The sequence below is a fragment of the Dama dama genome, chromosome 9 (assembly GCF_033118175.1).
Source record: "Dama dama isolate Ldn47 chromosome 9, ASM3311817v1, whole genome shotgun sequence".
In the NCBI taxonomy this organism is placed as follows: domain Eukaryota; kingdom Metazoa; phylum Chordata; class Mammalia; order Artiodactyla; family Cervidae; genus Dama; species Dama dama.
Window position 1 is genome coordinate 20,068,809 of NC_083689.1, and position 27,275 is coordinate 20,096,083.

The following is a 27,275-nucleotide window of genomic DNA, read 5'->3' on the forward strand; positions in this document are numbered from 1 at the left end:
TCTCTCTTGATCCTGCTCCAGCCTCTCGTCTGCCCCCTTCGATGGCTCTGGTGCAGCTCCTGCCAAGGTCTGGCATGACTCCCCTGCCAGGGCCCCGTGGCCGCTTCCCAGCTGCCTCTTAGCTGAACTCCTGGGCACCTGGGGCTTCCGGCCAGCCCTCCCCACCCCCACTGGCTTCATTTTCCTCCTCAGCCTGGCTGTTATTATCAGCCCCTCCTGTCATTTGGTCCTTGGCCAATTGCTAAACTTGATGTTCTCTTCCCCAGCCGCCTGCCTACGTTTCTAGGCTTGGTGACCACCTCTGGGACAAGGGGGTCCTGTTTCTCTCCTCCAAGCTCCAGGTCTGAGGTTGCTGCCTTGGCGTGGCCCCCGGATGTCTCAGGTGGAGGAGCTATGTCACAAGCTCAAGTGGGGAACCTCAGCCTCCCCAGGGTCACCTGATCCTGCACGTTCGCCTCCTGAAGGCCTCCCTGCTCACTCACTTCTCTGTCCCCATGACTGCATCCCCAGTCACCTCCTGCCACCAGCCGGTCCTACAGCAGCCTGCCTGGCCTGTTAAGGGCACAAATCTGATTAAGTCCCCGAATGCTTCAAATCCTTTAATAGCTTAGAGCCCGCTAATGGCTTCCCAGAGCTTAGGACTAAGGACCACACCCTGGCCGTGGCCCAGGGCCGAGGTCTGGCTCCTGGCTGCTGTCCAGGTAGAGAATAGCCTTGCTAAGATCTCGGAGGTGGTCAGGGCCTGCCTGCCTCCAGAGCTCTCAGACTAGTCACCTCCCAAGGGTGGGGGGGGTGCCGCCCTCGCCCAGGGAGGCAGGGTTAGAGGTGGGGTGCTGTCTACCTGCTGATGGGGAGTGGGGTGGGGCCCCTCCAGGATCAAGCCCTCAGGCAGCAGAGAGACTGGCCTCAGAGTCCAGAACTGGCTCGGTGGGGTGAGGTTGGGGCGGGTGCCTGCCCTGGCCTGGAGCCCAGCTGCCCCACCTCCCACATGAGCCAATCCGGGGGTGGAGGGGGGCGGGGTGCTGAGTTGGCAAACCCCTCAGGCACCTGGGCAGCAGGAGAGGGTGGGCAGGAAGGAGGCTCAGACCAGGACGTACAAACACAAGCTTCATTGAGGGGAGAGGCAGGATGGGCAGGGGTGGGGGTCAGTCTTCCTTCAGGCTCCCGAACACAGCGGCTGGCACGCTCTGCTGCTCCAGGCGCACCTCTGGATGGGGACGGGGTGTGAGGAGGACTTGGTCACTCTCTGGGAAGGGGTCCCGCCCCCACCCTCCACCTTCCACCCCACCTGGCCCACTGGCCCCTCACCGTTGGGCTCCAGGTCCATCTCATCTTCATCCTCGTCTTCTCCCAGCTCAATCTCCTCCGGGTTGGCCTGCTGGGCCAGCTCAGCCAGCTCCTCCCGAGAGGCGTCACTCCTGGGGCGGGCGGGGGCCACACTGCTCAGCCGGGCCAGCGGCCCCCCAACCTCCCGGCACCTCCCCTCCTGAGAGCTGGCTGGCCCCGAGCCCTGGCCTCAGGGCGCCCCCTCACCTCACGAACAGGATCTTGCTCTGGGCCCTGGAGGGCTGGTCCCGCTCAGCCTCCGCCGCCAGCTGCTCGGCACGCTGCTCCAGTAGCTTCATGTCATCCATGCCACTCTGCCCGGGCGCCAGGTCGGACACTGGGGGCAGGGGCAGGGAACGTGGGGCTCAGACGCCACGGGGACCGCGCCTGCTTTGCTTTGGGTGCAGCTGGGCACCCCCTACATGAGCCTGAGGCCCCGGTCCCCCAGGGAGTTCCCAGCCTGAGGCGTGGGGGACAGGGTGGACCCTGATGCTCGCAGACCTGGACGGCCAGCGCCCATGGCAAGGGCTCACTCACCGGTGCCCGTGGCGCTGCCTGACACCTTGAGCATCTGTGAGGCCATGAAGTTGACCTGTGTGTTGTATGTGGCCTGCACACTGCGGCGGATCCGCAGCATCTCCCGGATGGTGTCCTCGTTGCCATGCCGGACCTCGAAGTCCTTCCACGTCTGCCAGAAGGCACCGGTCGTCTGCAGAGGAGGGTAGCAGGAATGTGAGCTGGTCAGCTTGGCCACAACCTCCCAACCCCCGCCCATCCCTCCCCAGGCTCAGGACCGTCCCTACCCGGGGGTCGCAGATCTGCGAGCAGAAGCTGTATATGGCCCGGGCGCGGTCGATCTCCCCGAGCTTGCACTCCATGTCAGCAAACCGCAGGCACATCTCCCGGGCATGCTCATCAGACAGCACCTGGTGGGGTTGGCAGGGGTCCGGGAGGCTGGGATGGGGGTGGGGGTGCACACACCCCTCTGGGCACACCAGGCTGGCTCCTGGGCAGTGGGCCTGCCGTCTGCCACACACACACAGGCTCGCTCAGATTCCCCGCCTGCAAGACCCTCCTCTTCCCCCCTCCCCCCACCCCCCAAGGCGGGCACCTCAATGGCCTTCTGATAGATGCTGCGGGTGTGGGTGACGCCGTAGATCTCCGCTGCCCGCTTGATGTAGATGTTGAACATGTCGTACTGCTGCGCGGGCTCCACGGCCCTGGTGGCGCGCTCGTACACGGCCATGGCGTGCCGCGCCAGGCCCCACTCTTCCTCCAGCTGGGCGTACAGCAGGTACAGCGCTGCGGCAGGATGAAGCCGGGGGTGGGGTGAGAGGTCAGCGGTGGGGCCCGGGACGCGACGCCCCCCCCAAGACCACATGACCCCTCTCACTCTTGGCGTATTTGGGAGGGCAGCCATCCAGCGCCTGCTCAAAGAGGTCGCGTGCCCGCTCCAGCTTGCGGCCCCCGTAGCGGGCAATGAACTTCGTCAGGTAAGTACTCCAGATGTCCGACACGTTGGGCCACTTGAACAACGAGATGCCACGCTCATATGCCTGCCCGAGGGGGTGCTGTGTGTGAGCCCTCAGCAGGAGGACCCCTCATGCCCGCCCCTCCCTCCTGCTCCTCCCCATGATCACGCACTTAAAACCCAGCCTGGTGGCCAATATGTGGCCTGTCTCCCTCTACAGACTGCCAGGACCCTAGACAGAGCTGGACTAGGACTCACTAAGGTAACTCAGCAACTCTATGGCTGAAAACGGGAATAGATCCTCAGCTCCACAGACACTGAAGCCTGGGGAGAAAGGTCACCACCCAGGCGGGGGGCAGGCCTGACACTCAGAGGCGGCACTCATGTGTACAACACCCCCCTGTCCAGATATGTGCACGGTCCCCACATGTACACAACCAAAACTTCACAGAGTGTGGCAAAGCCCCTCTGAGTGTACATACACATATGGAAAACCCGTCACCCGAGCAGCAGGGCAGGGACACCCCACCACACACACACACAGAGGCAGAACTCTGTGCCTGTCGCAAGCTGACCCGTGTCCCTGTGTTCCCTCAAATTCAAGTCAAAACCCTAGCTCCCAGTACCTCAGAACAAGATTGCGTTTGGAAAAAAAATTTTTACAAGATGTAACTTGAATTAAAATGCGATGACTAAGGTGACCTCGCTCCAACACAACTGACATCCTCATGACAACAGAGGGAGCCACACCAGAACACCACAGAGAGGAGACCTCTGCAAGCCAGAGGCAGGGGCGGGGGAGGTCTCGGAGGAAAACAACCCTGCCCACACCTTGATCTCAGACTTCGGGCCTCCATGAGGATGAAAAAGCACCTCTGTGGGTTAAGCTGCCCAATGGGTGGGTACCTTGTGGGGGCTGCCTGAGCACATGAACAGTTCCCCAGACCCCTGGGTGGGGACCCCCTCACCTTGAAGCTCTCCTCAAAGTACTTGTGCTCCTCCAGGAACATGGCGTAGTTAATGACGATCTGTGGCGTGGCGATGCGCAGGTCCAGGATGCGGTCATACACTGCCTTGGTGGACTGCGGGGGGCGGGGGGGGGGGGGGGGGACAGGCACACCCCAGGGGTGGAGTCAGCCCCCTTCCCCTCCCAGGGAGCGCGTCCCATCCCATCCCCCACCCCATCCCAGGAGCTCAGCTGCAAGGTGCAATCCCACCCCCATCCTGTCCCAGGGGCTCACCTGGAAGGTGCCGAGGCTCTCCTCCAGGTCGGCCAGCATGGACCACACCTTCAGAGACTTGTACACACGGTTCTGCACAGGCTCTGAGCCATCGAAGTATTCAGCGCGCCGGGCAGGCAGTGCTGTCGCCTTCTGCATGGGCAAGGACCCCAGGGGGAGGCGCTCAGGGGGCCTCCGGAACCCTGACCGCACACCCTGCAGCGCCCAAACCCGTCCATCCCACCCCTCACCTGCCTATCCCACCCCTCGCCCGCCTATGCTCACCCGCAGAAGTCGCAAGGCCTGGTCGTAGTTCTCGTGCCGGAGCTCCAGCTCGCCACACTCGCACCACACGCTGGCCAGGTCGTCCACCTGCTTGAAGCTCACCTTGGTGGCTTTTTCCAAAATGACGCGGGCCTGCGGGGGCGGGCAGAGGCCAGGCTGAGACCACGCCCACCAGGGGGCGGGGCAGAGAACCCATAAGACGCCCATAAGCGACACCCATACTCACATCGTCCAGCTGCCCGTTGTCCTCGTAAAACTTGGCGAAAGCGACCCACAGCGTGTGGGGCTTGCCGGTGGCCTTGAAGGGGTCCACCGTCTGCACAGCCTCCGTGTACGTATTGATGATCTGGGCGGGAAGGGCTGAGTCAGGCTGGGCGGGGAACTGGTGGGAAGGGGGCGGGCCTCGGAGGAAGGCGGGGCGAAGACAGGCTCTGGAGGTGGGGCCGTCACGCACCTCCCGGGGGCGGCCCTGGTGCAGGGCCACACGCTTGTGCCACTCGTGCACGTGGTGCGGGTTCTGGCGAAGCAGGACGCTGTTGAGGAGCAGGGGCCGCCGGCTGATGAGCTGCTCGAAGCGGGCCAGGCGCAGCTCCAGGTCTACGTCGTCTGGGAAGTCGGGGCAGAGTGGAGGGCGTCAGCTCACGGTCCCGGGGGGTACCTCCAGCTCACAGCCAGTCCCTAGCCCCACACCCCCACTGTCCATCTGGGCACTCCCTCCCCGAGCTGCCCCAGGGCCACCCTGACCCCACACTTGCACAGGGTCCAGGTTATCCTGGAAACCCCTCAATCCCACTCCCCTCCCCAGACATCCTTCCCTGCAAAGTGCTGGCCCAGGCCCCCTCTCCACCTCACTGTCCACCCTGCTCTCCCTTCCCACCAGCGTTCAACCCAAGCCCCACTGAAAAGTGTCTCCAGTTCTGGCAACCCACCCACTCACACTCCCCTGCTGCTGGCCTCTGACCCCAAGACCCACTCACCCTGAGCAAGTCACTAGGGACCCCTCTCCCCCAGCTCACCCTCCTCCTCCCGCCCCAGCTCCGAGGCGGTCTCCATCTTCGCTGCAATCATACTCTCCTCGAATTGGGCGTAGCTGTCGAACACCTGGGTGAAGTCCCGCACAGTCATCACAGTCCGGATGGCCTCCTCATACACGTCCCGAGCCTGCAGGGAAGGGACGCGGGGGAGGGGGGTGTAAGGAAAGTGCAGGGGAGAGGCACGTGTGCCCACCGCAGGGACCCTAAGCATCTGACAGAACTGGCCTCTGAGCATCCGTCCCAAATCAGAACCCCTGCAGGGTACTCCCGGGGCCTGCCCAGCCCCGCCAGCACCCAACAATGGTCAGAGCTCTCCCTTCCCCTCTTCTGCCAGATGATCTGGGGACCTTGGCTCCTCATCAGTAAACAGAGTGACAGCTCCTCGTGCAGTCACCATGGGGCTCAAGTGAGATACATGACGGCCCAGCCCCAGTGGGGCCCAAGAGGAGACCAACCACGCCGGGATCTGAACCTTAGCAGGCCACGCAGAGCTCAGTTGTTGCTACAAAGTACCCTGCACACCAGTCTGACCCCCTTTTCCAGCACACATTCTCCCGGTCATCCCCCAAACCCCAAGGGGACAGGTAGTATGAAAGGAAAGTGGTGGGAGGCCCCATCACTCTGCCCCTGCCTGGCCAGTCTCCTGCTGTCAGCCCCAGCCTATGTGGTCCACTCAAAGTGTCAGCCTGAAGGGTCTTTGTATTTTTCTAAAACGCACAGCTGGTCAGGCCTGTGTCCTGCTCACAGCTGGCTAACTGGCAGCTCCCTGTAGCGGGACACAGTCGGCCCCTTCTTGGCCTGCAGGGCTCCCTCTTCCCCGAGGCCTGCATGGCCCCCTCTGGGCCCCGACTCCAGCTCCGCCCTCTTGCTCTGATCGCCCCTGGCCCACCCCTTCCCCACCCTCGCAGCCCCAGCCAGCCCCTCCAGGGATCTCTCTAAGCCACCCCCACACTGCCCCCATCCCCAAGCTTGCCACTCCACTGCCACAAGAACAGCTAACATGAACAGATGGTAACACCAACACTCAGGAGGGACCCTCACACCAAACCCCGACTCCAGCCCGAGTCCCAACAGGTGGGATGGCAACTGTCACTCTCAAAAGTTTATTCTCAGGAAACTTCAGCAAATGAGGACACCCAAGCTAAAACAGGTCCAAGGCTACCACCATGGACCATAGGTTTCGCTGGTTCAAGGTGGGCGCGCTTGCTAGGAGGGCTGGGCAGTCTGCCTCGCCCCACCTTCAGGAAGGCATGTGCAAAGGTGTGCACTAGCAATACATTGGCATGTGTTTTCTGCTCATATGCACGTCCACAGGCGTCCCCCAAGGCTGAGTGCTGGAAGAAGGCCCTGCCCCGCTCCCAGACCCCTGCCTGCCCAGGCACCTTCTCGAAGTGACCACTACGGATGTAGTAGTCGGCCAGCGAGCACCAGAGCTTGCCCAGCTGGTCGGTGAAGCGGGTGAGACCCCCGCGGATGATGGCGTCCACGTTGAGAGACTGCACCTTGTCAGGGTTCTGGGAGATGAGGTCACAGAGCTCGTGCCACAGCTGCAGGGCGAGGGAAGGTCAGCCTTGGCCCCAAGCGGCCAGCCCTCCCGCCCGGCCAGCACCCCAGGGCCCACCTGGTAGTTGGACTTGCCGGCCTTTGACACGAAGCGTTCGTCGTTCACTACGGTGGCCAGGCGCTGCGCCGCCTCATCCAGCCGGTCGCTTGACTTGAGGTACTCAATATACTCCTCAGCACTTTCAGGGCTCAGCTGGGCACCCACACACCACCGGCTGTCAGTGGGGCCACAAGGCCACACCACCATGCCTCCTCCCACCCCACCTCCGGTCAGCCACCCACCACTGTCCTGGGCAGGAGCTAGTGCTGCACTCCCAGTCTTAGCCACACCTGTCAAGCCCCAGCCCTCACCAGTCCAGTTCCAGCCCTCACTGGTCTGGGTTAGACACCAGCAGTCCAGCCTGCACAGACCAGGCCTTGCTTTCATCACAAGCCCCCTAACTAAAACAGCACTGCGCTAAGGATTTCATGATGCAGAAGAGACTATAAATTTGGGAAAACCACATGAGGCCTCCACACTATTTGCCCCTCAACTCTCAGCCCTGCCTGGTATGTGTTTATCTCCTGTTCCCTGCCCTCTCATGGTTGCAGATTTACTCTGGTTTATGCAGTCAGGTCGTAAGCATTTGTCTGCCAGGTGAGACTGAAAGCTCCGTGCAAGCAGGGACTGTCTTAGCCAGGCTGTCCCCAGCACCTGTGTCTCAATGCCTGATGTGGAGTGGATGCTCGCAAACTCTCTGGAGATTGAACACAGAACTCACAAACAAAAGCCTGTCTATCTCAACGAGCCGTGTTCCCATTTCCTGTCTGTCAGGGCAGACAGTGCCCCAACAAGCCCGTTTTTGGAAAGCCCTGACCTGGGGAACTGGCCCACCTGCCTGAACCTGGCCCCGTCTCGCCCTTCTGGGGGCTCACCTTGAGGAAGCGCCGGTAGCCCCGCACGGCAGTCTCAGGCAGGGGGTGTGAGCGCAGGAAGCGCAGGTACAGGGGCCAAATGCGAGAGTGCTGGGTGATGGGCAACGCCCGGAGGGCCCGGTCAAAAGTTCGGCGCGTGTGCGTGACACGTCCCTGGTCCATTAGGAACTGGCAGTAATCCAGCCACAGCCGGGGCATCTGGAGGGGTGGGGAGAGGAGGGGCTGAGCTGCCAGCCTCACCACTGGGCCCCAGGATGCTGGATGTCCCCTGCAGCAGGACGCAGAACCCCAGTGCCCCTGGAACTAAGTCTCATTCAGCCAGGCATGCACAGAGGTCACAGAATTCCCACCCCTGCTTTGTCCACCTCTGTGGACTCTGAGCCCCACCTCCCTACTCATTCCCTGGCCCAGCCACGCCCCCTCCCCACCTTGTGCATGAACACAAAGGCCCTCTCATGGCAGTTGTTGACATCTTCATAGGCGGGGTCGGTCACACAGCGATGCTTCACCTGTGCCCGGCGGGCCTTCAGATAGCGGTACCAGAGTTTGTAGCTGGGAGGTGGAGGGAAGGGCAGTGACTGGTCAGCTTTTCTGGACTCCCAGGACCCTCCCCTCTGCCCTATGAGATGAGTGCTGGGAGCAGGGGCCTGGGGAGAATGGCCAGGACATCAGGGAAGGTGTGCTCAGTGATTCCTGGGATGTTTACTTGCTGACACAACACCTAGGAGGGACCTGGGACCTACTAGCCAGTTCTGGTGTGATGGGAAAAGGTAGGGTGGGGCAGGGGGCGGGGCCAGGCAGGGCAGCTGCTGCCAATCTCACCTGCAGGGCAGCAGCTTGAGTGCCCGCTCATACAGTTGATTGAGCCTGGGCTTGGGGGCCCCCTGCTTGAACTCGATATAGCGGAGCCAGCACTTGACGGAGAACTGGTTCCGCATGATTTCCTCCTCATAGGGGAGGTCCTCTTCCTCCTGCCAGGGCCAGGGTATGGGGAGAAGAGACCTGCTCTCAAAGCCTGCACTCAGCACCCTCCTACTGGGACCCCTACCCAGGTCCCAGATGCCACTGCTCACCACTGGAGCCCAGTCACCCAGATACCAGAACTCTGGGCCAGACTTTTACCTCTCAGAACCTGATGACCTACAACATGACCCAGACTATCAGACTCCTCGGTCACCGGGTTCCAGGCCAGGCATGAGACTATTACCCAGACATCACTCTCTTGGCCTTCCAAATCAAGCTATCCACTTTCTGGCCCAGGTCACCAGACTCTACAGGCACCAAGGTTCTGATCTGACACTAGGCCTCTACCCTAGCCACCAAGTCTTACCTCCTCAGAGCATGACTCTCCCCAGACAGCAGACCTTTGGCATCTCAGGCTCCCACCAGCCAGTTTAGCTCAACTCTGCCCCAGAAGTTGGAAGCTAGATCCTTATCTCAGGAAGAAAGGTATGGACAAGTTCCCTAGCCTTTAACTAAGACACCAAGGATCAATCTAGTGAAAATGCCACGCCTCTACTCCAAACACCAAGACTTTGACTCTCCAGGATTCTACTGGCTGTCGCCCACTCAGCTCCACATCACCAGGTCTTTACTTCTTTTCCCAAGATTCTCCCCGTGCAGACACCATGCCTTTATCCCAGAAACTATAACGCTCAGGACCAGACCTGGACCGTTACCTCTAACACTTAGATTTTACCAATGAAACCAGCCCTGGACTGGTCACCATGCTTTTACTTCAAACACCAGGCCTCTCAAAGTTTAGCTACGAGTTTCCCTTCCCGCCCACATCCCGCGCGCTCCCATTTCCGTCCCAGGTCCGGGATGCCAGGCCCTTAACTTCGACCACTTGCTCTTTACGCAGGTCACCTGGGCTCCGGCACGAGATCTTTGCTTTTGACCAGCCTGGTCCAGACATCACCAGCCGGTCTTCGGCCCGTAAGGGTCCTCCTGCCCTCAGACCGGGACAGTTTTAGCCTAAATACCCCGAGTGGCCAAGCCCCAATCCCCTGAGGTATCTAAGCCCCGGTGCCCCTATGAATGCCACTCCCGGCCCGCCGCGGACTCACGAAGACAAGGTCCGGCCGCTCGGGCCTCGAGAGCCGCGCCATCACCACCATTTTCCAAGCTCTCCAGGTACGGACAGGAGTCGCGGTATGATGACGTCTACGCCTAAAGGCCTGCACTCTCGAACCAGACTAATTTCCCATTGGCTGAACTCTTCCCGATCATGTACCAGATGTTGTTGACTTTCCGTTCGACCGCCCCAGCTACCGGAAGCAGAGGCGAGCGCTCTAAGATGACGTCATTACAGAGCTAATCGGACCAATCAGCTTTAGCAGTGCAGCCCGCGGACTCCCAATGACCTACTGTCTTGTTGGACGGTTTGCTTTGGGCGGAAGCGGCTGTGACGCCTAAGAGGAGAAACATGGGGGTGAAGCTTGAGGTGTTTCGGGTCAGTGAGCAACGGAGCGGTCGGAAGGCTGGGCGCGGGGTTCTTCCTGTATGAGGAGAAGGCTCTGAAAAGGGAGGCCTCTGAGAGAGGGGCTCTGGGGCGAAAGCCCCAGAGATTTGAAAGGGACCTTTACAGTTGGAGACGCAGAGGAGGGGGCGCTGGTTTCGGGCTCTGGGAGGGCAGGTGTGGGGAAAGCCTTCTGAGAGATGTGACCTGGGGAGGAGGCTCTAAGAGGGAAGACTAAAGGCTCTGGCGGAGCTCTCGGGTTTACAGTGGGTGTGCGTCTTTCTAGACCGATTCCTAGACTCTGAAAAATGAGTCCTGGGTCTGAGAGTGCCCTGGAATCTAGCTGGGGGTGGTTTGAGGTCTCAGAGAGATGCCTTTATTGTAGTAGAGTTCTTCTGCTCCTGGGGCCAGTATGTTTGTGTTTCTTTGAGAAAGCGTCTTCTAGACTCGGAGGGGGCTTTCGGGGTGGAGGGGGGGGTGGCTCTTGGATTCTGGGGACTAGACTTAAAGGTGTGTGACTTCTGTATCCTTGATGGGAGTTTTGAGGCTCTGGAGAGCCCTGAGGAAAAACTTCGTCTCGGCTAGAGGATAGTCTTCCAGACTCTGAGCAGCCTCTGTACAGTAGGGGTGGAGGCGGGGATGGTAATTCCTGACTACTCATCCGTCCCCTTCCCTTCCAGATGACCATCTACCTCACCTTCCCTGTGGCTATGTTCTGGATTGCCAATCAGGCCGAGTGGTTTGAGGACTATGTCATACAGCGCAAGGTGGGCACCGGTTCATTCCAGGGGGTGGGGAAGGGTATGAGGGACCAGGGTCAGCCTCCCCTGAGCCGGGGGAGGCTCAGGATGCCCTGGATGCGGGGCTCTGGAGGCTTCTGGCTTGTGACTCCAGCTGTGACTTTGTCCCTACAGAGGGAGCTGTGGCCCCCTGAGAAGGAGGACCAGGTAAGCCATGTAATTTTCCTCCCACCGGAGGGGGGCGGGGTCTGGATTCCTGTGGCCACGATGAGACCCTCAGTCGTGGGCAGGGAACCTAGAGTGGAGGGACATATGATTTCCTTAACTGCCCTCTCCCTGAAAGTGAAAGTGAAAGTCGCTCAGTTGCGTCTGACTCTTTGCGACCCCATGGACTGTATAGTCCATGGAATTCTCCCTGCCAGAATACTGGAGTGGGTAGCCTTTCTCTTCTCCAGGGCATCTTCCCAACCCAAGGATTGAACCCTGGTCTCTCACATTGCAGACGGATTCTTTACCAGCTGAGCCACAAGGGAAGCCCAAGAATACTGGAGTGGGTAGCCTATCCCTTCTCCAGCATATCTTCCTGACCCAGGAATTGAACTGGGGTATCCTGCATTGCAGATGGATTCTTTACCAATTGAGCTATCAGGGAACCCCCTGAAGGTTGAAGCTAATCTGGGGTTGTAATTGACACAGGCTTCACTGTAGACAGTGAGCTCTGAAGCCACGATCTGGGGGGTTAAGGGGAGGCGGGCTGGGAACAAGATCCAGGCCCTGAGGTGCGTTTGCCTCTCTTTCCTTCCCATCTCACCTCCCCAGCGCCGAGAGCTAGAAGAATTCAAAGAGAGGATACGGAAGCAGCGGGAGGAGAAACTCCTTCGTGCTGCCCAGCAGAGCCCCTGAGGCCTCCATGTGCCGGAATTCCAGCCCTCCCCACAGAATAACACACACACACGGTTCTTTGTTTGCTCATGGAAGTGCTTTATTGTCGGCTCTCAGGGGCCAAGTGGGGCCCAGGACGCCTTAGGCCCTCAGGGGGCTTGTGTCTGGGGCTGGGGGCTGCTGTTCCGACGGAAGCTGAGAGCAGCTGGGTCCTGAGGGGTGAGGAGGGGTTGGGGACTGAGGGTCCCAGCTCGTTTCTGCACTCCATCCTGTTGATACACAGGGGTCAACCAGAGAGAGGGGGCGAGGGTAGTGCCAGCCAGAGGGGGACACAGACACTGGAGGGAGGCGGCAGATGGCAACTGAGTCACACCTCCCCCCTCCCCTTACCTGCTCCCACCATCCCTGAGCCTCTGTGCTCCTTGGTTACTCAACATTAAGGGTGGTATTTTGGGGCTGGTGGGTCTTGGGGGCCTCACTGGGGTCCTGATCAGAACCCAAGCTGTGGGCAAGTATGTGTGATGTGGACCCGTGGGGGTCTGGATGCGTCCTCTGCACAAGCTCACCTGTCCTCTACCCTCGGGGTGCCTTCCCAGGGAGGGGTCTATTCTCCATCACCTCTTCACAGCTCTCAGACACCCGGGCTCAGGAGCCTTGAGTTCCCGCCATGTCTCTGACTTGAACATGCCCCAGACATGACCTTGATCCCTTTTCAGCCCTGTCTGGGCCTCTGCCCTCCCTCCGAACTGGGATATTGGATCCACCGGGGTGTTGTGACTGGCAGGGACTCAGGATGAGTGCTCCTACCAGATGATGGACGGACAGAGATGGGGGTGGGGCCCCTTGCACTCCTGGCTGGGGGTGGAAGGCAGGGTTAAAGGCCTCAGCCTGGTTGGTCTCTCCTCAGCCCGGAAGATCATCACCTACCCTGGGGCCCAAAGGCTGGAAGCCAGGCAGGGCGCTGACCGTCACTCGCTGGTCATCCATGCGGCGGCCCTGGGTATTGGCCAGCATGTCCATGAGGCTGTCCATCTCGGGTGCAGGGTCGCTGTCTGCGTGGAGCCAAGGCCGTGGGAAGCTCAGACAGCCCAGCTGGAGCCCCCGAGCCCACCCTGCCACCCCCCACTCACATCCTCCAAGAAGCATGCTGGTATCTGCCCCCAACCCATGGGCATCTCTGTCCCCAGTCACCGGCTCACTTTCTCAGACTCTTGCCCACAGGTCCCCCAGGTGGCCACTTGCCCCATTCATGCCCGGCCACCCACATCACAGCCACTTCTGCACACCCTGCTGCCCACTCTCACGGCTGTCAGAGGCTGGGCTCGGCCCCGCCTGCAGCGAGCAGCGCTGCTCCTCCATCCGGCCGCCCTGCACGTGGCTCAGCAGGTTGAAGAAGCCCTCCTGGTCTGGGGAGCCAGCCTGGGGAACAGACAGGCTCAGTCCAGCCGGCCCTCAGCCAGGGGACCCCTCAACCCAGCCAGCCAGCTTCCACCTGGCTCCCGGGCCCGCCCTGAGCTTCCCCGTGGCTCTCACCATGGTCCCCGCCGATGTGCTGCTTTGCAGAGCCGCTCCAAATGAGACATGAGTCTCCTCAATCTCGCCCTGGTCCCTGCCCCAGGGGCCCACCAGCAGTGCCACGTGACTGCAGCACTGCCCCAGGAGAGAGGGCTGACGTCCTACATAGGGGTCTGACTGCGGGGCGACCTGGGGCTCGGACACTAGCCAGGGGACCTTCCCAGGGGCTGCCCCCTTATCCCAACCCACTCCCCCCATGGGGTCATCACTGAGAGCCCTGACCTCGCTGGGGGCCGGATTAGGCATTCAGAACCTCAAGTGCCCTCCTGCACCTTCTTAGGTGGCAACTGGGTCAGGGGTCCCAGAAGACTCCTTGCTAATTAGGTGCCCTACAAACGAATTAGTCTTGTCATTCACGGGCCCTTGAGTGGGGGGTGGGGGGGTGGGGCCTGCTCACCTTGTCGCAGGCAGAGCCCACATCCTCCTCTTCCTGGTCCATTGTTGTCCCTGCTCCCCTCCCCTGGATCCCGTCCACCTCTCCGCTGGCCTCTACCCCGGCCCCAGGCCAGAGAAGGCTTTTTAAGAGACTGGGATATGGGGGGGGTGGGCAGGGTGTGTGTAGTGGATACCCAGCCCCAAATCCCTAGCTCATGCCCCATCTGCTCCCACCCAAGCTTAAGCCCCATAAAGATGATCCAGATAATTGTTTTTGCAGCGTGAGGCTGGGGTTGCTGTGGGGGCAGGAGGCAGGGTGACCTGGGTTTAGGACCTGCTGGGCCTCATGGACTCTGAGGTGGGGTGCAGGGTCCCCACAATGGAGAACTTGAGCTGACTGGACCCCCTTGGGAGAGCTCAGACCATGGGACAGCTCAGATGAGATCTGTATCCATCTTGCCCACCCGTATTTGCTGGAAAGGCAGTTGCATCCACAGGTGGTGGGAGGAGAGGAAGCTCAAGGACACCTGAGCCACCAGCAGCTAGCCTGGCTCCACCTCTGTCTCCTGGCCACCCCTTCTACTACTGTCCCCAGGCATGGTTGTCCCCACCCCATCCCCCCAAAAAACCAGGAAGTTGTGGGAGCACCTGTCCCCATCACCAATGCCAAGTGGACCTGTCTCCTCCCATTTGACCCCCCTCCCCCAGTCCCGATTAGTGATGAGAGGCTAGAGTCCTGGCGAGGGAGGCAAGAGGGAAACCCGCCCCCCCCCCAGCAGCTGTGGCTCCCCATCAGTGCCCTGGGAGAGGGTGCTGTTGGGAGGACCCCATGTGCACCCCACCCCCTCCCCAGGATGCCTTTCTGGAAACCAGTTAAAGTGTATTCTCAGGATAAAGGGGCTGCACCATGACCATCTCTGCCCAATTGTAAATCTTGGTCCTCCTCCGCAAACAGCCCACTGCCCTCTGGAGCCCCTGTCCACATCCTCTCCGTTGCCCCATGACCCCAAATGCCAACGTGATGTCCTGCTCCTTCCCAGACATATTAGTTCCCCAGGCTACCTTAACGAAGTGTGCCAAACGAGGTAGCTTAGAGCAGCAGACATTTATCGTCATACAGTTCCGGAGGCCAGAAGTCCAAAATCCAGGTGTTGGCAGGGCCATGCAGAGGAGGGAATCTTCCCTTGCATCTCCCTGGGTTCGAGTGGCTGCCGGCAGTCCTTCGCATCCTGTGGCTTGTCGCTGCAGGACTTCAGTCTCTGCCTTTGTCATCACAGACATCCCCCTCATGTACTTGTTTCAACACAGCTGTCCTAAGACATGGACACTAGTCACACTGCTGTGGGGACTCACCCTACCACAGCACAACCTCATCTTTTACTAATCACACCTGCAAAAACCATATATCCAAAACAGGGCACATTCTAAGGTACTGGGAGTAAGGACTGTAACATACTTTTTTTTTTCCTTCAAGGGGTGGTTAGCACACCCTTGAGCCCATAGCAGCAGAAGACCTGATTATCCTCACCTGGTAGAGTGAGGCCAGACCCTACAGAGTCTCACCACCAGGGGACAGACTGAGACGCTAGAGGTGGTCCCAGCTTCCTCTGGGTTTTCCAGTTCCACCCCTGCCCCCCCCCCGCCCCCCGCCCTGGGCCATTGCCCCTACAATCCATCCTTCCTCTCAGGAACCACAGGGGTCCCTTCCCTCCCCCACTCAGAACTCTCCCTTGGCCCCCATTGTCCTCAGGAGAAAACCTGAACACCATGGGATCACGGAGATGTTCTAAACTTGACTGGTGATGCTGGTCAGAATGGCCATCATTTAAAAATCTTATAAATGCTGGAGAGGATGTGGAGGAAAGGGAACCATCCTACACTGTAAGATAGTGCAGTCACTATGGAGAACAGTATTGGAGGTTCCTCAAAAAACTAAAAATAGAGCTACCATATGATCCAGCAATCCCACTTTTAGGCATACATCAGAAAAACTGTAATTTGTAAAGATACATGCACCCCAGTGTTCACTGCAGCACTATCCACAATAGCTAAGACACAGAAACAACAGATGAATGGATAACAGATGGAAAATCAACAGATGGATATGTACATATACACAATGGAATATTACTCAACCATTAAAAAGAATGAAGTAATGCCATTTGCAGCAACATGGACCTAGAGGTTATTATACTAGGTGAAATAAGTTAGAAATACCATCTGATTTCACTCATGTATGGAATCTAAAATATGACACAAATTTTTTACATAACAGAAACAGACTAGCAGACATAGAAAGGAGACTTGTGGTTGTCAAATGCAAGGAGGTGTGGAGGAGGGATGGATTAAGACTTTGGGATTAGCAAATGCAAACTTTTATATAGAATATAGCACAAAACTCTAATATCCTGTGATAAACCATAATGGAAAAGAATATGAAAAAGAATGTGCATGCATATCTGAATCATTTGCTGTAAAGTAGAAATTGACGTAAATCAACTATACTTCAGTAAATAACTTTAAATTGACAGGTAATGGATACACAACGGTGAATATGGCAAAAGCAATTGATTGTCCCCTCTCTGTGGTTAAATTGTATGTGAATTATATTGTAACAAAGCTAAGAAACAAAGAGGAAAAAAAGGATGGTAGAGAGGGGGAGAGAGAGAAGATGAGAGAGAGAAACAAAAGAAAAACCCAAGCTCCTTTGTAGAGAGGCCAGCCCTCCTGGTTTGTCCAGGACTGTCCCAGTTTTATCACTGAAAGCCCTGGGTCCTGAAAACCTCTCAATCCCATGTAAATTGGGCTAGGTTAGTCCTGCCATGTCCCACTGGGGTCTGGTCTCTGTGGCCCCTCCAACCTCAGCTTCTGTCGGGGAGGGGGGCATCCCCACTCTCATCTCACTCCAGCCACTCCTCCAATCTCATCCCCTGCTTCTCTATGCACGGCTGCTCCCTAGTATCGTTCAGGGTTAAAAGATCACCTCCTCAGGATACCCCTCTGGCACCACCCCCAATAGAGTGCCCCCACCGCACCCCCAAATTTGCTATCGCGTCACTTTATTTCCTTAAGGCATAATTGATCATTCTCTCCCCTCCTCCTCCATTCAACTTTAAGTGTGCCTGACAGGCTTTCTGGTTTTATTCATTATGGTCAGTCCCATGCCCATCCTGTGAAAGTGGCAGAGGGCCTGGCACCTGGCTAAACTCTTAAAAATAACACGGCCAAATAAAAGCACGCATTCAGGACTGAGCCAGCTCAGGAGGCTGCATCCACACATGAGTGTCACACCTTAAATCCTCATCGAAAGGAGGTGATGCTGGACTGTGCCTGGCTGTGTGATAAAGTGTCAGCCCTTTGCTGGCACACAGCCGGGGAAGGCCCTGAAATTTCAAGTCGAGTATAAATTGAGATGTGTGTGTGCGTGTATGTGTGCAAGCAGTTGAACATGCCAATGAATTCAAGTGTGCATCAGCAAGGCTGTGACTAGCATACCTCCTGGGACTGACTTGTGCTTCAGACTGCAATAGGCCTATTCATCACCGGCCTTGGACAAGGGTCAGTCCAAGCTGTGGTTTCATTGTCCAACCTGCACTGCCCATCAGGGCCTCTGCAGCGTCGACTGAGAACCTGTGTGTGCGTGTTAGTTGCTCAGTCGTGTCAGACTCTTCGTGATCCCATGGACTGTAGCCCGCCAGACTCCTCTGTCCATGGAATTCTCCAGGCAAGAATGCTGGAGTGGGTTTGCTATTTCCTTCTTCAGGAGATCTTCCCGACCCAGGAATCGAACCCCTGCACTGCAGGCAGATTCTTCATCATCTGAGCCACCAGAGAAGCCCCACCCAACTGAGAACTTAGCACCCAATAATTGCTGGCTTAGCTCCAACCTTCCCCCAGGCCTCCTTATCAAGTGTTGCCCAAGCCCATTGCTGCTACTAAACTCGGGAACAGAAGGTAAGTGGATCACCGATTTGTGGTCCCGTAGCTCCAGGCAGGCACACACAGTATCCTTCAGACACAAGGGAGAAATTTCTGCCAGGGTGGAACTATGCCTGGGGAAGATAAAGGGGTTAATATTGCCTTGCGATCCCACTTTCTCTCTGCACACAAGCTAGGGAAGTGTGTCTGAGCTCACGTCTATGCACGTGTCGTCGGGGCGTGCTCCTCCGGCGACTTTGAAGGTGTCTGCAGTGTCTGCAGGGACGCTTTTGCCTGTCATTTTAGCAGGGAACGCAACTTCTCCGAGAACCAGCGGAGGGGCGGGGCCAGGTGGGCAGGGGGCGTGCCCCGGCCCCGCGGGGCGGGGTCCACGTGGATGACGTGAAGGGCCACGCCCCCACCTTGGGACAGACCCGGAAGCGGCGGCGCCCCTAGGGAAAGATGGCGCCCTCGGGGCTGAAGGCGGTGGTAGGGGAAAGTGAGTGCCGCCCCCTGGGGGCGGGGGGCCGGGGGCGCACGGGCTCTGGGAGGCAAGCGGCGGGGAGTTGGGGACCTGGCTGGGCGTCGAGCACCTGACCCTCGAGGGGGTGGGCGGGGACTTGGCTCTCCCTTGAGGGAGCGGAACAAAGTTGGGAGACTAAACTCCGGGGACCCAAAGGAATCAGACTAACGGTGGCGAGACAGGCGCTGGGCATGGACTCCTAGACCCCCTAGAGAATGGGCGTGGGGAGGGCGCCGCTGGACAGCCAGGCTCCCGGGTGTCTGAGCCGGGCAAAGTCCGGCGGGCTGGACTCTTGGGGCCCCATGGTGCGGACCGCGGCCGGCCGGGTCTGGGTGCGCTGGTCAGCGACCCCAGGTGGTGAGAGTGCTCAGGATGCGCGTCCAGGCTCCAATGCAGATCCAAGGGCGGGGGACGCCTTGCTCCTTGCTCGGCCCCCAAGAGCCCCGTGCAGCCTGGGGACCCTGGCATCCAGGCCTGGCGGGCCGGGTGCTGGGGGGAGGGGTGGAGGTCGTCCCCTCCCCCACCTCCTGTAGTTCCGGCCTCAGAGGCTCCTTCCGCCCTGGCAGTCTTGATAACAGTGGACAGGACACTCTTGCTGGGCGGAGCCGCCCTGGCCCTTTTGCCCACTCCCTCCACTAGGGAGAGCCGAGTGTGGCTCAAACTCCCCAAACCCCAACTGAAAAAGGAGCCTCCTCCTATGAAGGGGTTGATGGGGAGACAGGAGAGCCATTGATTCCATTTTACAAATGAGGAAACTGAGGCTGGATATTGGTTAATGGGATGACCACAGCCAGGCATGTTTCAGACAGGGAACCAGGGGTCCTGCGTTCTGGTTCAGGGTAAACGATGGAGGTGGAATGAGGGTGTGGCTGAAATCTACATGACAGGAGTACTCCAGTAGATAGGGGGATGGAGAGCCCAGCTCTGGAGGCAGGTAGACCTGTTATGTGAGTCCTGGCTTTCCAGTTATTCGTTTATCTAAAGCATATTTATCTACTACTTATGCTCCAGGCACTTGCCACTTAGGTGCTGAGGGTCCTTAGGCAACTTCTCCTCTCTGAACCTCAGTGGCCCTGTCTATAATTTGGGGGTGACCAGGAGCTACCTCAAAGGACTGAGGGGGAGGAGTAAATGGGAGTTCCCATGGAAATCTAGCCCAGGACCCAGAATGTTGGGGGAAACCGTGGGGCCAGAGAACCCCACATACTGAGCCCACCCCTCATTTCCCTGCAGAAATTTTGAGCGGAGTCATTCGGAGCGTCAAGAAAGATGGGGAGTGGAAGGTAGGGGCAAGATAGAATGCCTTGTCCAAACCCATATGGGGGGGCCCTGAATGTGGGACACCCCCCACCTCCAGCTCCTAGAGGAGGCTGCGGGTCCACAGAGGTGCGGTCACGTGGGTGGGTCTGGGATGGGCTTGGGTGGGGTCCTGGGTCCTCTCGTTCAGCCAGCTCATGAAGCTGAGAGACTTGCCCATGGCTCCAGCCCCTCCTCGGGGACAGCTTCAGCCTCTCCCACCCTCTTTTCTGTCCATTCCATCCATCTGGACAGGTGCTCATCATGGACCACCCGAGCATGCGCATCTTGTCATCCTGCTGCAAGATGTCAGACATCCTGGCCGAGGGCATCACCAGTGAGTGGCTACCCTCACCCCAGGCTGCCTAGCTGGGACCAGAGTGTGGGATCCCCTGAAATTGTCCAGAACTTCCACGCATGCAGTTTCCTGTACAGACAGCCCAGATATGGCAACCCCTAGATAGGCAGACTTCCTATGCAAGGGGCTCCCCAGCTGCAACCCCTAAGGGGTCAGCCTCCCCAGCTGTGTAACCCCTTTGTGTGGAACTCCATGTGGGACTCTCAGCATGTGACCCCGAGAATGTGTAACTTTCTAAGGTCGATCCCCAGGAGGCGATGACTGTGTGATCCCAAATGTACAGAGCCCTGCCCATATTGCTCTTAGCCCTGTGATCCATGGATGTGTCCCCTGAAGCTCAGGAGCCTCAGGGAGTGTGCATTTCCCCTCCTGCCTCTGTACCCCAAGTGTCCAGCTCCCTGAGTGTGCGACTCTGCCATGTGCCCTGGCCCCAGTGCCATCCACACATGTCCCCTTTCTCTGTTCCTACTAGTTGTGGAGGACATCAACAAAAGGCGAGAACCCATCCCCAGCCTGGAGGCTATTTATCTGCTGAGCCCCACAGAGAAGGTGCCTATGATAGCGTGTGTGTGTGTGCACATGCGTGTGTGTGGGCGTGCATGTCTGTGTGTGTATGGGGGGCAGGCAGCGGCTGGGAGGTTGGGTCAGGGGATGGTCTGTCTAAGGGTACTGGGCCAGGCCTGGAGCGTGATCCACCTTCCCCAGTCGGTACAGGCCCTGATCGCAGATTTCCGGGGGACCCCAACCTTCACCTACAAAGCAGCACACGTCTTCTTCACCGACAGTGAGTGAGGAGAGCCGGGTGGGGGTGTGGTGTGGGGGTCAGGGTAAGGGGGTGTGAGGGCTGCCCTGGCCTGATGCCCCATCTTGCCCATTCCCAGCCTGCCCTGAGCCCCTGTTCAGCGAGCTGGGTCGCTCCCGTCTGGCAAAGGTGGTGAAGACGCTGAAAGAGATCCACCTTGCCTTCCTCCCATACGAAGCTCAGGTATAGCCCAGCCTAGTTCTGGGTAGGAAGTGGGGCTTCGTCACCAAATATCCCAGGTTCCCTAGGAAACAGGCAAGGCGATAAGTAAAGGGGGTGCTGAATCAGAAAGGAAAGCAGCTAGCAACCAGTGGAATGAACTGTTAGTGCAATAGTCACCTGCAGTTCTGTCTCCCTGGGCAACAGCAGGGGCACCATACAGCTCACCTCTCTTGGGTGTCTTCCCACCCAAGGCGGAGGGGGCTGGGATATTCCACAGAACAGTAGTAGGGGGCTGCCCCAGACCTGCAAAGCAGGCTCCAGAGACCAGAGGAAGGCCCAGGGAGTGGCACATGGCCACGGCTGGAGGTGGGCAGGGGCACACCTCCAGTGGTGGCGGCTCTCTGCCCTCCCAGGTGTTCTCCCTGGATGCCCCCCACAGCACCTACAACCTCTACTGCCCCTTCCGGGCGGGCGAGCGAGCACGGCAGCTGGAGGCGCTGGCCCAGCAGATCGCCACCCTGTGCGCCACCCTGCAGGAGTACCCGGCCATCCGCTACCGCAGGTGCGTCCCCAGCCGGATGCCGCCCTGACCTTGACCCCAGCCTGCTTCCAACCTTGCACCTCTCTTCCAACCCCAGCTCCAGTCCTCACCCTGACCCCTGACTCCCATCCCTAACCCCATCCCTGACTCCCAGTCCGTGCCAACTGGCCCTCCCCAACCCCACACCCTGAGGCACCCACCCCATGTCTGCCCACCCCACACCCAGGGGCCCAGAGGACACGGCACAGCTGGCCCACGCCGTCCTAGCCAAGCTGAACGCCTTTAAGGCAGACACTCCCAATCTGGGCGAGGTGAGGGGGCTTTCTGGGGAGGTGGAGGGAGGCTCCAGCCAGGGTCAGGGTCAATGACTTCATACCCCTGCCCACCCCTTTTACCCCAGGGCCCTGAGAAGACTCGCTCACAGTTACTCATCATGGACCGGGCGGCCGACCCCGTGTCCCCACTGCTGCATGAGCTCACCTTCCAGGCCATGGTCTACGACCTGCTGGACATCGAGCAGGACACCTACAGGTGGGCAGACCCTGGAACTTGTCCTCTGCCTTCACTGCAGACCTGAGTCCCTGGTCTTCAGCGAGTGCTCGCAACCTTCATGTCTCTGGCTTTCCCAGGTACGAGACCACGGGGCTCAGTGAGGCCCGGGAGAAGGCGGTGCTGCTGGACGAGGATGATGATCTGTGGGTGGAGCTTCGGCACATGCACATTGCGGACGTGTCCAAGTACGTGCGCGCGCCTGCGTGTGCTTGCGGTGGGCACCGGGGTTGGGGGCCCTCTGGCACGTGGTCGTCCCCCCGCTCCCCCACTGTGGACCCAGTACTCCGTGAATGCCTGTCAACGAGCCACACCCCTCTGCTGGCCTCCCCATGCCTCTCCAGTGTGGGCTCGCACACGACCTGTGTCCCCTGACTGGCATCCCCGGGCCGTGTGACACCCCCCCACACCCCCAACTCTGCCCTCAAATGACCGTCTCGGCACCAGTCCCCAACCTACCCCCTGCCCACTCTCACCGCCAGGAAGGTCACGGAGCTCCTAAAGAACTTCTGTGAGAGCAAGAGGCTGACCACAGACAAGGTAGACTGTAGGATGTAGGGTGCGGCCCGGGGAGGGTGGCCACTTGGGAGGGGCGGGGCCTCAGTCGGGAGCCCCAACCTGGACTGGGGGACTCGGGTAGGCAGGGCCTGGCCTCACGCTCAGCCTTGTTTCCAGGCCAACATCAAAGACCTGTCCCATATCCTGAAAAAGATGCCACAGTACCAGAAGGAGCTGAACAAGGTGAGTGATGAGTGGAGACCAGGAACCTCGCGCCTCCAAATGTCACCCCGTCTCCACCCTGATTCAGTCTCTGTTACCGCTGACTCCCACACCTACCCTGCAGTACTCTACGCACCTGCATTTAGCCGATGACTGCATGAAGCGTTTCAAGGGTTGCGTGGAGAAGCTGTGCAGCGTGGAGCAGGTGGGTGGGCCCTGGGCAGGGGTGGGGTCTGCATGGGCTGGGCTGGGAGTCGGGGGGCGGGGCCTGTGGAGAGGCATTTCTGGGACAGTCTATGACTTGTGGGGGGCGGCCCAGCCTAGAGAAAGGTAGGACCTGGGTAAGGGGTGGGGCCTCTGGAGAGGTGTGGCCTGTGTGAGGGGTGAGATCTGTGGAGTGGAGACTGGGAGTGTGGGGGTAGGGCCTGTGGGGGCCAGCCCCTGGGAGAGGCAGTTTCTTGTGGGGAGGGCAAGCCCAAGGAGCTCAGACGGCAATCTGCCTGCAATTAGGGACACTCAGGTTTGATCCCTGGGTCAGGAAGATCCCCTGGAGAAGGAAATGGCAACCCACTCCAGTATTGTTGCCTGGAGAATTCCTTGGACAGAGGAGCCTGGCTGGCTACAGTCCATGGGGTTATGAAGAGTCGGACACCACTGAGCAATTAACACACAGACCCTTGGAAACGGCCGGCCTGGATAAGGGGCGGGGCCTGTGGAGAGGTGTGGCCTGTGCAAGGGGTGTGGCCTGTGCAAGGGGTGTGGCCTGTGCAAGGGGTGTGGCCTGTAGGGGAGGAGGCTGAACTGCGAGAGGGTAAAGCCTATGGCGAAGAGGGGCCTGTGTGCAGGGTGGGACCTCACGGCGAACAGGTGTAGAACCTTCAGAGACTGGTAGAGCAAAATGAAGCCCAGGGGTCTTGCCGAGGTCCATGGGGACGCCCCTGCCTTGCCACGTCCCCCCACGTGGTGGCTGACCCCCATGTCCTGCAGGACTTAGCCATGGGCTCAGACGCAGAGGGCGAGAAGATCAAGGACGCCATGAAGCTGATTGTACCGGTGCTGCTGGACGCTGCAGTGCCAGCCTACGACAAGATCCGGGTTCTGTTGCTCTACATCCTGCTACGGAATGGTAGATAGGGGGCCTGGAGTCGGGGGCGGGGGGTTGGTATACCACCATTCACCGCGGTCTCCGGTGACTGTGGGAGGCTCTCACCCCCACAGATGCCCCCACACATCAGGCAGGCCAAACCCCGCAGATACCCCTCTGGACTTTGGGCCACCCTCCGTTGGCATGGAGACCGTCTGAATCTATTTTTAGGACTCCTCCAAATTTGGCCGCCTCAACTGATTCCAGAGGCTCCCCCAATCTACCACCCACTCTGGGATTCCCATCCAGAGTTCTAACACGAGGAGTCTGCCCTCTGTGCTAGCCTGGGTGTCTCCCCCAGTCCCAAGGGTCTCCCGACTGCTGGATGCCCCCGCCCCAAGCCCCTCAACCCAGAAGCCCGCGTGGCCGCCTCTGCACCCTCCCCCTTGCCCACACCACCCTGTGAGCCTGTGCGTAAGCCCCACCCACCGGCCGCCTCCAGGTGTGAGCGAGGAGAACCTGGCCAAGCTGATTCAGCACGCCAACGTGCAGGCGCACAGCAGCCTCATCAGGAACCTGGAGCAGCTGGGGGGCACTGTCACCAACCCCGGGGTACGCCGGGCAGGGAGGGGTTGGGGGCCCCTGGGGAAAGGGCGCTGGGTCAGAGGGGAGTGACTGGGGTCAGAGGGCACAGCACCAGGGCGGGGATACACCAGGCGTGATGTGGTTTTCGGAGCACGGGGAGCCCTGAGTAGGGTCTGGGGGTTGGCGGGCAGCAGGGCTGTTCCCAGTCTCAGAGTCACAGGAGAAGTGGGGGCCAGGAGGCATAGAGCCTGAGCCCTGGTGGCGCTGCCACGTGGGGCGTGTGGTCCAAGTCCCACGGGTAGACAGCTGGGTCCCCAGCACGGGGCACTTGGTCGACCCTGGGCTTCTGGAGGTCTCAGGCCACCAGTGCACCCAGAACACACACAGCAGCTTCCTGGGCTCGGCTCTCGGCACGTCCCTCCTCCCTCGACCTTGCTTCCGGTGCCACTCGACTGCGGGCACCTCTCGTGTTCTCCCCCTGCCTGTCCTCTGCCTCTCTCCCAGGCCCCCGTCTGTCACCCTGTCCACCGCCTCTCAGTTCCCCTGTTTCTGCGTCCTCCGTTGTCCGTCCCCATCTCTCTCTCAGTTCTGATCTTTTTCTTTGTCTCATCTTGGTTTCATCACCTGTGTATTTCTTCCTCCCTCTCTCTCTCGTTTTCCCTTCCTTGCTCTGTCTGCAACCTCCCCCAGCCCGACAAGCCCCATCTGTGACCTGCCTCCTTCTCCCTAATTCCCCCACCGACCCCACCCACCCCACCTGTAGGGCTCTGGGACCACCAGCCGACTGGAGCGGAGGGAGCGCTCAGAGCCCACCTATCAGCTGTCTCGCTGGACCCCCGTTGTCAAGGATGTGATGGAGGTACCGCTGGTGGGGGTGGGACCTGACCTCCCCGATCCAGGCCACGCTCAGCCCCTCCCTGCTCACTGTCCTAAGCCCCGGGGCTTAAGAGAAAATCCCTCATTATGGGCATCCCCGTGGCTCTGCCTGGGGTCCAGGGGCAACCCCATCCCACACTGGAGGAACTGGGGCGCAGAGAGAGAGAAGAGCTTAATCTTCTCTCCACTTGCTGGTCCCCTCTTCTGTCCCCCTCTATTAACTCTGCCCCCTAGGACGCCACCTGGGTCCCCCTTTGCCCTGCCCATACCAGCCCCAGCCCCACTGTGGGAGCCAAAAGCAGTGGCAGCCTAAAAGACCTGGCCAGGGACCTGGCTTCCTGCTTCCTGCCATCTGTATGGAGTCCTGGCACCTCTGCCTACTTCTTGAGGCCCCCTTATCCCTATGGATCCTGGATGCCTAGACCTCCGGGTTCCTAAGGGACGAGGGGCTCAGAATCTTGGCTTCTCCAGGGGCTGGAGGTCCACACTCCTCAGTCCCTGAGGAGCTGAGCAGGAACAGGGTGCTTAAGAAGCTAAGCCCCGGGTCCTGGGTCATTAAGGGGCCAGAGGTACAGGCAGTGGCCCCTGTCTGCCAGGATCTTGGCTCATGAACATACCCGGTGGAGGAGGCCCCAGATCTTGGGCCTCACTGCCCGGGTCCCTCTCCTCAGCCTCCCTCTCTGGCCCTAGGATGCTGTGGAAGACCGGCTGGACCGAAAGCTGTGGCCCTTTGTGTCTGACCCTGCCCCCACATCCAGCTCCCAGGCTGCTGTCAGGTGAGGCCGGGGACACCCCCGGACCCACAGGAAGTGAGGCTTGGGTGGGTGATCTGCCACCCAGTCTGACCTCTGCCTGCCTTCCTTGCACAGTGCCCGCTTCGGCCATTGGCACAAGAACAAGGCAGGCGTGGAGGCCCGGGCAGGGCCCCGGCTTATTGTCTACATCGTGGGTGGCGTGGCCATGTCAGAGATGCGGGCCGCCTACGAAGTGACCAGGGCCACTGATGGCAAGTGGGAGGTGCTCATCGGTGAGTGGCCAAGACTGGGGTCTCCTGGGCTGGGCAGGGGCTGGGAGTCCAACTCTCCCGCCTGTGGGTTCCTGGTGAACTGATAGCTGTGTGCCTTCTGGGTCCCCAAACCCTGGAGCCTCTGCAGGGCTGGCATCTGGGAGCCCTAGGTGAGAGGGGTTAGGGCTTGGCTTCCCAGGGATGGGGTCCCCTGGGAGTGGACCCTTCCCTTTCCAAGAGGTGAGACTCCTGAGTCTTGAGAGCCAGGGTTTTCCTGAGCGACCCTCTGGGTGGAAGGGTCAGGGGCCAAGGCCACTCCCGCAGCCCTTGCCTCCCGCCCAGGCTCCTCGCACATCCTCACCCCGACCCGCTTCCTGGATGATCTGAAGACTCTGGACCAGAAGCTAGAGGGTGTCTCCCTGCCCTGACCCCCGCCTGACCTGCTGCGTCCCTTTCCAGAGAAATAAACTCCCATCTTTCTGCCAGCTGGCACCCACCTTGCTTTCTTTCCAAGGGAGCCATGTGGGGCCCACCTCCCTTGGGTCCCATCCCCTGACCTGTGCCTCAGGCCTCACCCAACCCTGTTCTTCCAGAGGGCGTTCCACGTTCTAAGGTGAACACGGACTCCAAGATCTACTAGCTTCCAGGTTCCAGCCAACATCTTGGGTTGGCCTTTCCAGAACCTGGGAACCAGTGATGGTTCTCTTGGCCATGCTGATGGGACTCAGTAGTAGAGTATCAACAGGCCAAACAGACTTCCCCAGCCCTGCTGGTGCTGTCTCCTTGGGACTTGCAGCCACACAGATCAGGCGTCTTTTCCACTTCCTAAGATCAGAACTGGCATTTGTGTGAGGACAGGAACATGGCAAACGATGCCCACCCAGTTCCCATCCCAGAGAGTTAGAGCTCATCCTGCTTCTTCCTCTCCATTTCTGGCAGGGTATTCACAGGGGTTCCTAACTGCAGGACTTACCAGGGCTTTTACTGGGTGGATTAGTATGCTGGGGC

At 59.5% G+C, this 27,275-nt stretch overlaps 4 protein-coding genes across 10 annotated transcripts; 2 read left to right on the forward strand and 2 right to left on the reverse strand.

Annotated features, from left to right (window-relative positions):
- Window positions 1-1,094: 1,094 nt before the first annotated feature.
- XAB2 (XPA binding protein 2) lies at window positions 1,095-10,030 on the reverse strand. Its single transcript, XM_061150448.1, has 19 exons — window positions 9,884-10,030; window positions 8,637-8,785; window positions 8,243-8,366; window positions 7,815-8,012; window positions 6,958-7,092; window positions 6,719-6,883; window positions 5,319-5,463; window positions 4,757-4,908; window positions 4,529-4,648; window positions 4,303-4,434; window positions 4,039-4,170; window positions 3,766-3,879; window positions 2,720-2,882; window positions 2,438-2,628; window positions 2,130-2,252; window positions 1,864-2,035; window positions 1,534-1,663; window positions 1,309-1,418; window positions 1,095-1,207 (listed from the first exon to the last, which is right to left on the reverse strand). The coding sequence occupies exons 1-19, from the start codon at window positions 9,932-9,934 to the stop codon at window positions 1,146-1,148; spliced, it is 2,568 nt and encodes an 855-aa protein (XP_061006431.1). The 5' UTR covers window positions 9,935-10,030; the 3' UTR covers window positions 1,095-1,145.
- A 122-nt stretch (window positions 10,031-10,152) lies between these two features.
- Window positions 10,153-11,974, forward strand: LOC133061998 (protein PET100 homolog, mitochondrial). 7 transcript variants are annotated; one of them, XM_061150455.1, is made up of 5 exons: window positions 10,153-10,269; window positions 10,956-11,042; window positions 11,190-11,222; window positions 11,471-11,565; window positions 11,835-11,974. In XM_061150455.1, exons 1-5 carry the CDS (start codon window positions 10,243-10,245, stop codon window positions 11,845-11,847), a joined length of 255 nt encoding a protein of 84 aa, XP_061006438.1. In that variant the 5' UTR covers window positions 10,153-10,242; the 3' UTR covers window positions 11,848-11,974. The 7 variants fall into 7 exon arrangements, with proteins under 7 accessions (XP_061006438.1, XP_061006437.1, XP_061006440.1 ...); XM_061150454.1 differs by having other exon boundaries at window positions 11,518-11,565; XM_061150452.1 differs by having other exon boundaries at window positions 10,228-10,317.
- Window positions 11,964-13,911, reverse strand: PCP2 (Purkinje cell protein 2). The gene is made up of 4 exons (XM_061150450.1): window positions 13,870-13,911; window positions 13,202-13,316; window positions 12,825-12,949; window positions 11,964-12,166 (listed from the first exon to the last, which is right to left on the reverse strand). The coding sequence occupies exons 1-4, from the start codon at window positions 13,909-13,911 to the stop codon at window positions 12,047-12,049; spliced, it is 402 nt and encodes a 133-aa protein (XP_061006433.1). The 3' UTR covers window positions 11,964-12,046.
- A 4,236-nt stretch (window positions 13,912-18,147) lies between these two features.
- STXBP2 (syntaxin binding protein 2) lies at window positions 18,148-26,752 on the forward strand. The gene is made up of 19 exons (XM_061150449.1): window positions 18,148-18,264; window positions 19,522-19,571; window positions 19,840-19,921; window positions 20,415-20,491; window positions 20,648-20,726; window positions 20,824-20,927; window positions 21,320-21,468; window positions 21,674-21,758; window positions 21,848-21,978; window positions 22,077-22,184; window positions 22,479-22,536; window positions 22,672-22,737; window positions 22,841-22,921; window positions 23,704-23,842; window positions 24,303-24,412; window positions 25,149-25,244; window positions 25,952-26,037; window positions 26,131-26,288; window positions 26,610-26,752. Exons 1-19 carry the CDS (start codon window positions 18,228-18,230, stop codon window positions 26,693-26,695), a joined length of 1,782 nt encoding a protein of 593 aa, XP_061006432.1. The 5' UTR covers window positions 18,148-18,227; the 3' UTR covers window positions 26,696-26,752.
- The last annotated feature ends 523 nt before the right edge of the window (window positions 26,753-27,275 follow it).

Bases quoted from the DNA above. Each gene is read 5' to 3' on its own strand.
- XAB2 (XM_061150448.1), bottom strand. From the start codon at position 9,934: ATGGTGGTGATGGCGCGGCTCTCGAGGCCCGAGCGGCCGGACCTTGTC. The intron at 8,367-8,636 runs GTGAGATTGGCA...TCCACCTCCCAG, and splicing joins CTCAAGCTGCTGCCCTGCAG to CTACAAACTCTGGTACCGCT. The intron at 4,435-4,528 runs GTGAGTATGGGT...CCGCCCCCGCAG, and splicing joins ACAACGGGCAGCTGGACGAT to GCCCGCGTCATTTTGGAAAA.
- LOC133061998 (XM_061150451.1), top strand. From the start codon at position 10,243: ATGGGGGTGAAGCTTGAGGTGTTTCGGGTCAGTGAGCAACGGAGCGGT. The intron at 10,318-10,955 runs GTATGAGGAGAA...CTTCCCTTCCAG, and splicing joins CTGGGCGCGGGGTTCTTCCT to ATGACCATCTACCTCACCTT. The intron at 11,566-11,834 runs GTGGGTAGCCTA...TCACCTCCCCAG, and splicing joins GGAAGCCCAAGAATACTGGA to CGCCGAGAGCTAGAAGAATT.
- PCP2 (XM_061150450.1), bottom strand. From the start codon at position 13,911: ATGGACCAGGAAGAGGAGGATGTGGGCTCTGCCTGCGACAAG. The intron at 13,317-13,869 runs GTGAGCAGGCCC...TCTGTTCCCCAG, and splicing joins TGGGCTCTGCCTGCGACAAG to GCTGGCTCCCCAGACCAGGA. The intron at 12,950-13,201 runs GTGAGAGTGGGC...GGCTCCACGCAG, and splicing joins GAGCCCAGCCTCTGACAGCC to ACAGCGACCCTGCACCCGAG.
- STXBP2 (XM_061150449.1), top strand. From the start codon at position 18,228: ATGGCGCCCTCGGGGCTGAAGGCGGTGGTAGGGGAAA. The intron at 21,469-21,673 runs GTGCGTCCCCAG...CCCCACACCCAG, and splicing joins CCGGCCATCCGCTACCGCAG to GGGCCCAGAGGACACGGCAC. The intron at 26,289-26,609 runs GTGAGTGGCCAA...CCTCCCGCCCAG, and splicing joins CAAGTGGGAGGTGCTCATCG to GCTCCTCGCACATCCTCACC.